We start from the raw sequence: 11377 nt of genomic DNA on the forward strand, positions 1-11377 counted from the left end.
GGGAGCCACTGGTATACTAGGGAAGTCAAAGGGCTCCATTCTAGGACTTCCTAAGGTCCTGTGCCAACACCTGTCACAGTCTTCGTACCTGTGATGCTGCCTGGCACACATCCCTGTATCACCTGCCCACAGGCCCCTCATCCTCCAGGTTCAGGTTTCTTCCTTAACCTCGGCCCAGTCATGGACCAGTTCATGAATGACTACGTGGAAGAAGCCAACCGGGAAATTGAGAGATACAACCGTGAGCTGGACCAGCAGGAGTACCATGACCTCTTTGAGCAGAAGCCCTAGAGGAAGCTGGGCCCACAAGCCCACCAGAGATGGACAGACGGTGTCTAAATGTCTGATTCCTGCTCTCCCAGTGGCCCCCCTGGAGGAGCTTGGTCCTCCCTGCCCCCATGTGTTGGCTTGAGTGCATGTTGTCTTTGTTCTCTCTGCAGCACTGAAGAACATCACCTGCACCACTTTTGGGGGGAGGGGGGAGCCTGCCCTGTGTGTGTAGGCCAGGCCCTCTGGGCTTCTGGTAACAGTGCTTCCTTTGGGCGCTGGCCACAGGATGAGGGTAGGGAGAAGCATTGGGATTACATTGAGGAGCTCCCAGGATTTACAAGGAACCCCCCAAACTGCAGCCAGGCCTGGGTGCCACCCACCCCAGACCTCAGATGCCACCCCAGGTCATCCCTCATCCTCAGGAGTATCTACTGCTCCTAAAGGAGCTGGCCCTGCTGGCCCTGGGCCCAGTCTGAGGGGAGTGGCACAAGCCCAGCCCCAGCCCAACCCATAGAGCCAGGAGCTTGGGCCCAGAGCCACAGCATGCTCTCCATGAGGGGATTCCCTTGTGGCACTCAACTGAGGGCAAGGCATGATGCTTTCCAGGAGTGTGTGGCTCTCAAGTTGACATCAGCAGTCACCCTGTGATTGGTTCTTGAGCTCTGCAGCATCGCTTTGTGTCCCTAATTCAGGGACAAGAGCAGGCCTGCTCCCCAAGCCCCTGGCACTCCTGTGCTTCCTTGTCAAAAGGAGCATCCTACAACTGATTAGTTAGAAGTATCAGTCTCCAGCACTCAGCCTTGCCAGGGAATACCTACTTCTCAGCCCCAAAGTTCAGGAAATTCATGGCTCCCAGCCATCATTCCTGGCCCTGGATTTGTTTGGATACTGAGATCTAGCATTTTCAAAGAACTCCAATACCCAAGTTAGAATTCCTTTCAGTGATTTTGTTTTCACTGGACCATAAAGCAGAGGAAATTTAAATTGTGTGCCATGCCGGATCTTCATAATTAGTTTGTGGGACAGGGGGTCACAGGCACTGATATGATACTTAGGAGATGTCCATTAGGTTTTCAGCACCTCAGCTGCCTGGATTGTAAATGTTTTCTGAATTTCACATATTTTTGCATGCCTTAGGAAGAAGCACATAGGTGAAACCAGCATAGTTTCCTGTAATGTAGAGGGGTTTTGAGAGAAGCCCCTGGTGCAGAGGATTGCTCAAGTGGAGCACAGAGGCCTGAGTGCAAATAGCAAGCAAGTAGCAAGAGCTTGTCAGTAAAATAGACTTGTATTAGAAAAAAAACTCTATATTTGAAGCAAAATGAACAAAACTGCAAATACCATTGAAAGAGAAATCTTGCATTAAGAAAGGCTCCTGATATTCAGGCCCATATGCCCCAGTCCCAGCTCAGTGACACAGGTTCTGCTCTGGAGCCGAAGTCTGAGAGCCCCTGACTTCTGGCTGGCCAGAGTCCAGGACCCACAAATGGGCAGCCTCTGCTTCAGAATCAATAACATAGATCATAAGTGCAATTGATTAATAAGCAATGAGTTACTATAGCTTCCTTTAGCTCTGCCGAGCTCTTTTTAAAAACTCAAACTTGAGCAGCCTTAAAAAAGGGAAAGGGGGGTGGGGGTTGGGGGCCCACAGGCCATTTCATTTCTTCCAGGGGTTGCTGTGAAGTTTTCAGTGGAAGCTCTAGAAGTAGGAGCTTGAGCCATTTTCCTGACTGCCCTGGGCTGGCAGTCTGGCTGCTGCACAAAGGAGTTTTTAAAGAGGGGTCGGGTCCCGTGCACAAGAGCAGGCCTTCCCCCCATGTAGGACTTCACTATGTGGTGATGTTGGTTTCTGACCATTATATATAGAAATGCTCTCTCACCAACCTGCCCCACTGTCCCCATTGCCCTCCTTGTAGAGGGAAAACTTCAATTACCTCAACTTAAATATGAAACTGTGATTGAAAAAAAGGTAAAACAAGTATCAAAGCCAAAAAGGCAAAACTGGCTGAAGCCTCTACAGACGCTCCCCAGCCTGCTTGGGAGTGTAAAGGGGCTCACTTGTGAGAGGGCTTTCCTAGGCATGTGCTGTGCCCCTGGTGAAGGGCACAGCGCAGTACACTGTGAGCTCTTTGAGGACTAGGGCCGGGAGTGCGTGGTCTCCCACACTGCTCCCCTGGAACCTGCAGCCTCTAGGTGTGGACTGTGCAGTTTTATATCCACTCTCTTTCTCTGGGCCCAGGAGCAAAGTCTTGGGCTGTCCCCAGAGGAAAGGCCACGACACTGTGTTTTAGCTTCTGATCTTAGAAGTGGATACCAGGGACCCAGCAAAGACAGGAGAGCAGTTTCCAGGGATAGGCACAAGTCCACCAGGGGCTTACATGCTTTTGCCACCTTTCCTATTAACAGCTTCAGTTTTATATCACCAGAGTGAGTGTGATAATGGTGACTGAATGGTTACTGAAGTTATGGGTTACTTTGTTTTGATGTGGGAGATTCGTTTTTTGATTGGAAAGAAGAGGCAGAAATTGGAGACAATGATATTACCCTAGGAAGGGGCCACGACCAAGGAATCTGGTTGGCTCCACCAAGCCCTTGGGTGCCCTGACCTGAAGCCTAGGTCCTGGCCCTTCAGGTTGGGATAAAAAGTTCCCTCCTAAATTCTATGAGGATTTTGGAGAATTTTTGCACAGTAATAAAGCTCTGGGTTGCTCTTTGGGCTTCACAAAAGGGAAAAGTTCAACTCAAAGATTGTAAACTATTAAGTATTTCAACAGTGATGCTGAGTAGTCGAATAGTTGTACCTCAAAAAGTAGGTGAGAAATGGCTTCCTCCTTGTCCCAGGTGGTCAACTACTAATGACATAAGAGCTCACTTACGTGCCAAAATTCACTTTTATACTAGTTTTTCAGTGCTTTAATATTTGTAACTTAAATTTTAAAACTCATATTTACAAACCCTACTGTAACTTCAGTGAAACCGAATTGTGTGATTGAAGCTTTTTGCTTATTATAGTATTTATTACACTACTTAATTCAGTAAATATATAAAGTAGCCTTCAATTTATTTTTATATTATTTTACATGGTTTTTTTTTTAACTGCAGTTGTGTATGTGAATTTACCTTGGTAATTAAGATGTAACCCTAAGGACCAATAAACTATCACTGAACAAGCAAGGCCTCCTTCCCATCATCGCCTACCCTGTAGACTGTCCCATGGCATTTCTGGGATAGGTTGAAAAGGCACATGCCTGGGAACTGGGGGCCTTCCCTCAGCTAAAACCCTGGCCGGGTGCCTCTTACTGTGACTGCTGTGATAGTGAGGCAAAAATACATATATTTACCAGGAAGAACTAGGCATGGTAAGGAACACCTGTAATCCCAGCACTCATGAGGCTGAGGCAAGAGGACTTGAGCTACATAATGAAACCTGCCTCCAAAAAAACCTTCCCTTCCTAAAAATTCTTTTTCTGAATAGGATTCAACAAACCTGCAAACTTATTCTACAAAAGAGTGGGTTAGTTTCTTTTATTTTAGCCTTGTGAGCTCCTCAGGCCCAGCCCAGTGACAAGAGGATGCCTTGGACACTTCCCTCCCCAGACCCCAGCGTACCTCAGACAATTAACTCTTATGAAACCACCTGGCTTACAAGGTGGGCACTGGAGCCCCAGAACCTGGTGAGGGGCTCACAACAGCTCTCTCACTCCTCCTCCCCAGCACGTCACCCTTGGGATTGAACCCAGGGCCTCCTGTATGCTGGGCACTCACCCCTCATCTCCAGCCCCTCACTGTTGTCTGACCAACCTGGCAGAGGTACAGGAAGCTGATCTGTTGGCCCATTGGTCCCACTTTATAAATGGGGGCACCTGAGGTGCACAGGGGTGCAGATGCAGAGCCACTCTCTTGACCCACATTGAATTTGAGAGTCCTTGTAGCACTTGGGTGTTGAGATGGCCTTGGTATCAAGAATCTTAAGGGGAAGATTGGCCCACCAGTAGCTCTAAAGAATACACACCGCTCAGCTCGATTGGTGTTACTTGTGTTGAGTGCACAGACCCAGGCCTCCCTTCGTGCCAGCTCAGTCTAACTCCCCAACCAGGCACCCAGGAACAAAACCCCCTGCCCATGGGGAAAGGGCTGCCTGGGTCACACCATAAAGGACCTCAGGCAAGGGGAAGTGCCGTGGGCAGATTAGTGTGGCCCCCAGCAGTGTTTCTAAAGCGGTTGGGAGGCGTGGTCTGGATTTTGGAAGTTCAGTGAGATCATTAGTCATGCATCATGCCCAGACCCAATGCAACCCTGCATGGGCGGGGTCTGATAGCCAGAGAAGGTGGGCAGCAGCCTCCTGCAAGTTTGAGCTCTGTTTGCATTTCCTCCAAACCTCCAGGACCTGGGGTCAACCCCCAAAGAATTACCAGGAAGAGTGAGAGAGGGTTCAGGGTTCCCAGCTAAGAACTTCCGAGGGCCAGGAAGATTTACAGGTCAGAAGACCTAGGGGCAGAGAAGGGAGCCACACCCCAATGGGTCCCACAGTGGAGACAAGGGACTATTGAAATGTGAGAGCTGAGTGACAGCAGAGCAGGAGCCTCAGAATCAGGGAACCCTGGCAGAGTGGATTTGAGGATTTAGAGTAGGGGGTTTCATGTGGAGCTGCCAACAACCACAGGCCTCTCTGAGGAGCATGGAGAAATGATGATGGGCAAATTTCTATCCTCAAGTGTAGGGGACAGTCACACCCAAGGGCAGCATACCACCCAGCCCCTTTCCTGGCCGGCTGACAACAAAGGGTACAGCTTGCTTCCCATAGAGTCCAGAGTGGTACCAGCTTCGGATTGGTGCTCAAAAGGCACCAGGGCCCTCTCTGCATCCTTGGTGGCCTCACTGTCCCCTCACAGTGAGCTTCCTCTGTGCCACTAGCAGTTCCGACACTCCCAGGGCAAGACCCCTCCCTCCTCCACAGGTGTCCCCAAAGTCTGGGCTCCCCTTCCCATCCTTGGCCAAGGTTCACTTGTGAGCCCCAAAACCAGGCCCATGTGGGAGCTGGATCTCCCAAAGTAGGGTTTGCTCCCCAGACAGCACTGCACATCTCCTCAGGCTGCTTCTGAGTCTTTCTGTTAAATCAGATACCTACTTGATTTTTATAAATGTTTTTTGTCACCCTTTTTAGTACAAGTAATAGGAAGCATCATTTTTGCTTTGTTTTTGTGTATCAGGGTCTTTACACTGAGCTACATCCCCAGAGGCATTTTTTTTTTTTCCAGTACTGGGGACTGAACTCAGGACCTTGCATTTGCGCTCAGTCTCCAGAACCACTGAGCTAAATCCCCAGCCCCACCAGAGGCTTTTTTTTTTTTTGTACAGGGGATCAAACTCAGGACCTTGGGCTTGCAGGGCAGGCATGGTGCCTCTGAGTTAAATCCCCCAGCCCCTTTATTTTTTATTTTGAGACAAGCTCTTGCTAAATCACTAAATTGCCCACAGGCTAGGCTCAAAGTTGTAATCCTCCTGCCTCAGCCCCACAGAGTGCTGAGATTACAAGCATGCACCACCAGGCCTTGCTAGGAAGCAGTTTTCTTGTTGTTGTGTCTGTGCTGATGATGGTGACTTAACCCCCTCTGTACTGGGACTTGAACTCAGGACCTCACACATACTCAGCACATGCTCTACCACTGAGATACTCATCCACCTCCAGCCCATGGTGGTGATTGTTTTGTTTGTTTTTTAAAACAGGGTCTCATTATGTAGTTCAGGCTGGCCTTGAACTCAAGAACTCATGGCAATCCTCCTGAGTGCTAGGATTATAGATGTGCACCACCACACCCAGCCAGAGAGCCTTTTTGAAGGAACAACTGACAAGACAAAATGACTAAGTAGACAAGACCCAAGGATGACCTAGAGGTAAAAGTGGAAAAAGCCAAAGTGGAAAAAACCCCAACATTTTGAAACAATTCCAATAACTATTTGTTTCAATCTCTAAAATTTGAAGAAAACTACATTTGTTTATTCACAAATTATTCCTGTTTTTCCCAAGCCTCTCTACTACTAAATTGATCTTTTAAAAATGTGCATGATAATAAATGACTATAAGTCTGCAGAAAATAAATGGTAGCCAAATAAAGTGTGAATATATTTGCTTTAATCTGCAGTTACTACTGCTTTTCCTGCACCAATACATAGAAGCCCACACTTTCTCCTCTTCTTGCAGTTCCACATTTTTAAGAAACTTTACATCTCTACTCTGAAACTTCATGCATGGATGAATGTACAAATAATAGAGAAATAAGGACAACAGGAAATGGAAAGATGGCTTGATAAGGAAAATTATTTCAGCTTGTGACTAAAACTTCATGGAATTTTCTACCTAAAAGGAGTCCATTTCCTTTCTTTCTTTCTTTTTTCCTCCCTTCCCTCTTCTCTTTCTTCTTCCTGTGTGTATGTTTGTGCATTACTGGAGATTGAATCCAAGGCCTTCACAATCACAATGAGCCTCATCCCCAGCCCTTTTTATATTTTTCATTTTTAATCTTTTTTTTGTTTTTGGTATGAGAGATCAAACTGAAGACCTTGCGCTTGCCAGGCAGGCGTGGTGCCATTGAGCTGAATCCCTGGCCCTTTATATTTTTTTATTTTGAGAAAGGATCTCACTGAATTATTCACAGGCTTACTCAAACTTGCAATCCTCCTGCCTCAACCTCTCAGAGTGCTGTGACTACAGATGTGTGCCTCCACACTCAGCTGAAGGAGTTCATTTCAACCTCCTAGTTTTATAATGAAAATGACCCCAGACCTGAAGAGGCTGGAGTCTTACCCTAGAGGGTTACCCTGGTCCTCCCCACTGACATTGACAGCAGCATCAGCCCTGGGTGGGAAAGGAGAGGTGTTGGTGGGGAGAACAGGGAGGGACCGTGAATGGACAAGGAAGGCAAGGGTGACCAAGAGGTGACAGGCCAGAGGACCTGAAGGTAGCCAGTCAGAATTCCTGCAGTGGCTGGCAATGAGATTCCAGTGGGGCAGGACCTGGGAGCAGATGAGAAGTGGGGACTTTTGGGCCCAGGCCTTCTGGGTAAAGGAGGTTAGGCCATGGCTATGTCTGTCCACAAGTGTTTATTGGCTGAGAAGTTGGGCTCTGGGGCTGGAACCAGGTCTGAGCATAGAGTGGCAACCCTGGAGCCTCACTGCCTAGCAGTCTGCTGGCCAGATTGAATCTCTGAGCCCAGAGCCCTTAAGCCAGTGATTGTGAACCTTTTAGAGCTTTAAATGATAAACAGCCCTCAACAGCACCTGTGCCTAGGTTTGCCACCACTGCCTTAGGCCCTGCCCACTGTCACATTCTGACTATGGATGGGACAGAGAGGGCTGAGGGAAGACACCCTGAGGGGAGAGGTTTCTAAGGGCCCTCTTCAGGGCAGGGCTTCTAGCCTTCCTGGCAGTCCTAGTTGGGGTGAAATCAAGGGAAAATCTGAATAAACCTTCCTGCTTCACTGATCTCTAGTTTCCTGCTTCTGTCATTAATCTTAGAAATAGCTTTAAAGGGGCCAGGGATTTAGCTCAGTGGTGCCGCACCTGCCTGGCAAGTACAAGGTCCTGAGTTTGATCCCCGGTACCACACACACACACACAAAAGCTTTAAAAAAGAAAAGAAATAGCTAAGCAGTAAAGTGTAGTTTTGCTATAGATGACACACTGACTTATGGTCACTGTGGTGACAATTTAAGCTGCTTTCTGGAACTTGGAGTTAGCCTTGCCCAGTTTAACCCACAGGTTACTACAACCCCTTCCTTCAGGCCCGTGAGGAGATACCTGAAGGGTGAGTTTTGATGGCAGAGAAGTCCAGACTCCACCACCGAGCCTGCTCACAGCCCATTTCATGAATGTGTGTCCTGTGAAAAGCCATAAAGTCTGCTGCGTGCATGCAGACCACCACCACTACTTCACTCTTCTGCTTCTAGTGCCTTTGCCCACACCTCAAGCTACCTGCTGCTTTATCCCATAAACACCCCTAAGTCTGTCTCCTAGGGAGTGGACTTACTTGCTCGCCCATTGCCACACCTGGGCTACTCTTTCTCCTCTGCAATAACTCATCCTTTCAGTGATTGACATACTGAGTGTCAAGGGAAACAGGGCTGGCTCAGTGACAGGGGCCTAGGTCTTTCTCAGTAGGGTGAGGTGTGGGTGGCCTCCAAGAGAGGCTGCTGTGTTACTTGGGTACCAAAAGGCCATCCCTCTGGGGGACCTGGAAATGCCTCAAGAGAGAATGGAGGCCAGCAGAGGCCATGTATATATCTCTGGTCCCCCCCGACCCCCAGCATCACCAGTGTGTCCAGTCCTCCTCAGAGAAGGGGAAACGCATCTGGGGAGAAGATAATCCAAAAAAGAATTAGAGGTGGACAGGAGGTTGGCATGACTGGTGGCTGCTTGTCCACTGGGACAACCAGGGAGTACCAGGGAGTTAACCACAGTAGGCAGTGAGCTCAGTCTATACTCCTCCATGGGCATGGAGTTCCCACAAATAAGTAACTGTTAAGAGAGGACAAGTCCTCACACAGAGTGACAGCAGGGTGACAGTCTCTCCTCCCAGGAAAGTGAGAAGGCTGCACAGCTGCTCTGGAGAAGGTTTTGAGGGGCTGAGGATATAGGGCAGGGCAGCGGGACCCTCAGGGAGTGTGGCTGGCTTCAAGGTGCAGGAAGTCATGCTGGCCTGGGTCAAGAAAGGCAAGGCATCCAGGATGGGAAAGCTGAGAAGCCGATGTGAAAAGACAGTGATGGCTGGGGAGTCTGGGGGCGGGGGGAGGAAGCAGGAAGAATGGGGAGTTTCTGCCTAGGCACCCGTCGGGCATGACTGGAAAGCTTGGGCAGCAATGGAGTGGAAGTCGAGGTCACCTGGGAGCAGCTTTGGCTTGAACTGCCTCAGGAACTATCCAGGGAGATTTCGATCTGCAGTCAGAAAAACATCCGGGTTTTACTGAGCACCTACTATACTGGGTGCTGCATTGTTGAAGGACACACAGTCCTGCTGTTGGGGCATCCATGTCTAGCCAGGCAGACAAGACCCAGGCAGTAGGTAAGAAGAATGGAAGAAAGATCTCCAGGGTTTTGGGCCATGGGTCTGTGAAGGCAGGAAAGCTGGAACCTACTTTGGAGAGTGTGACCAGGGAAGGTCCCTGAGACACTGTGGTGAGACCCCAGCGGCACACAGACTGTCAAGGCCTTGAGGCAGTCAGGGGACAGTGGTAGAGGACCAGCAGCACTGGCAGCTGCAGTGACATGCACTGAGGAGCAGGAGTTATGAGGTGGGGAACAGCAGCAGCCAGGATGTATAGAAGCTGAGCCACCCCATAGCACAGCTGGGAGTTTGGAAATGTCCTTTGCTAAGTGGACGGGAAGACACTGTGGATGGAGTGGCTTATGGGAGAAGGGGATGGGGGAAGGGTGTGGCAGGAGGGTGCTGGTTAGGGGCCAGGTGATGGGCTAGCTGGGGTTGGGACCAATTAGATCTCTGGGCTTTTTATTTTGGTTTGTTTTGTTTAGTTTGTTTTTGATACTGGTGATTAAACCCAGGGCCTCACACATGCTAGTCATGCACTCTTATCAATGGGCTAACATCCCCAGCCCTTTTTATTTTTTGAGATAGTCTCACTAAGTTGTCCAGCCTAGCTTTGAACATGGGATCCTCCTGCCTCAGCCTTCCAAGTAGCTGGGATTTTGAGCCTGTTTTGTAGGTAAAGGCAGCAACCCTTGCTTGTGGATTTGATGTAAATGAGCCAAGGTGAGTCTCAGGTCTGGAGGAACTGGGTGGAAAGTAGATTCAGGGGCCCTATTCAGGTGTGTTTCATTTGATTTGTGCACTGGCCATTTGGGTATGTATGGGCTGCAGGTTAAGTAGGCCATGGCTTGTGGTAGTCAGGAGCTCAGTGGCTAGAGAGAAGAAACAAAGGTCAGCAGTGACTGACAGAGCCAGGGTGAAGGGGAACATGAGCCAGGCTCCTAAAAGAGATGTCACAGATGGTCTATGTACTGCCACAGGAGTGACAAGAAAGCTGAAGTAGGGTGGCCTGGAGAGTAGTTTCCACAACATGGTAGGGATGGAAGACAGGGTTTTTTTTTTAAGCAAAACATTTATTGGTACATTTTAGATATACATAATAACATTCATCATAGGGAATATGTACGTGTACATGATACATCTTGCTTCTTTTTTTCCCATTTGCCCCTCCCTTCAACCCCTTTTCTTCCTTATTTACAAAAGCTTTGTGGGCTGGGGATTTAGCTCAGTGGTGCTGCCGCCTTCCTCTCAAGCACAAGGTCCTGAGTCTGATCCACAGTACCAAAAAAAAAAAAGCTTTGTTTCCAGTTTTTCCTTCTATTTTCTCTTTTTTCTTGTCCCTTCCTTCCTTCCCTCTTTCCCTTGTTCCCTTTCTCATTTGAACATTTTCTTCCTATTTTCCAATATCTATTATACATTTTAGACTTTATTTCTACTTTCAGTTTCTCACACTAGAGAAACAGTGCAGTATTTAAACATGTGTGTCCAATTTATTTCATTTAAAAGTATGGTCTCGAGGTGCATCCATTTACCTAGAAATGTCTCAAACTCATCCTTCTTTATGCCACAGTAATACTCCATTATATAGAAAAAAACCACATCTTCTTTATCCATTCATCAGTTGATGGGCATTTGGGCTGTTTCTAAGATTTAGCTATTACAAATTGTGCTGCTATAAACATAGGTGTGCATATATCATTATGGTATGATGCTTTTAATTTTTTCAGGAAGATAACAAGAAGGGGAATAGCTGGGTCAAATGGAACCTCTAGTTTTGGGGGGTTTTTGAGGAATCTCCACACTAATTTCCACAGTGGTTGTACCAGTCTGCACTCCCACCAACAGTGGAGAAGGGTTCCTTTTCCCCACAGCCAGGCCAGCATTTGTTATTGGTTGATTTCTTGATAACAGCCATTCTTTCTGGAGTGAGATGGAATCTCGGCATTGTTTTTTAATTTGCATCTCTCAAATGACCAGTGATGTTGAACATTCTTTCATACCTTTACTCTTTCTACTTCTGGAAGACAGGTTTGAGTGATTTATTTTTGCGTGTTTGTCATTGTTGTT

At 48.0% G+C, this 11377-nt stretch overlaps 1 protein-coding gene across 3 annotated transcripts in view; it reads left to right on the plus strand.

The window, feature by feature from the left end:
• Dnaaf9 (dynein axonemal assembly factor 9) overlaps positions 1-3440 on the plus strand; it is a 134988-nt gene extending 131548 nt beyond the window's left edge. For all 3 annotated transcript variants that reach the window (XM_087188716.1, XM_013070696.3, XM_004840711.4), the window contains exon 37: positions 179-3440. In XM_087188716.1, the coding sequence (XP_087044842.1) occupies positions 179-291 (113 nt within the window). In that variant the 3' untranslated portion in view covers positions 292-3440. The remainder of the gene's footprint in view (positions 1-178) is intronic.
• Positions 3441-11377: the final 7937 nt, after the last annotated feature.

The sequence above is a fragment of the Heterocephalus glaber genome, unplaced genomic scaffold (assembly GCF_053883595.1).
Source record: "Heterocephalus glaber isolate CG9 unplaced genomic scaffold, H.glaber_assembly_v1.0 deba00001532, whole genome shotgun sequence".
Taxonomy (NCBI): domain Eukaryota; kingdom Metazoa; phylum Chordata; class Mammalia; order Rodentia; family Bathyergidae; genus Heterocephalus; species Heterocephalus glaber.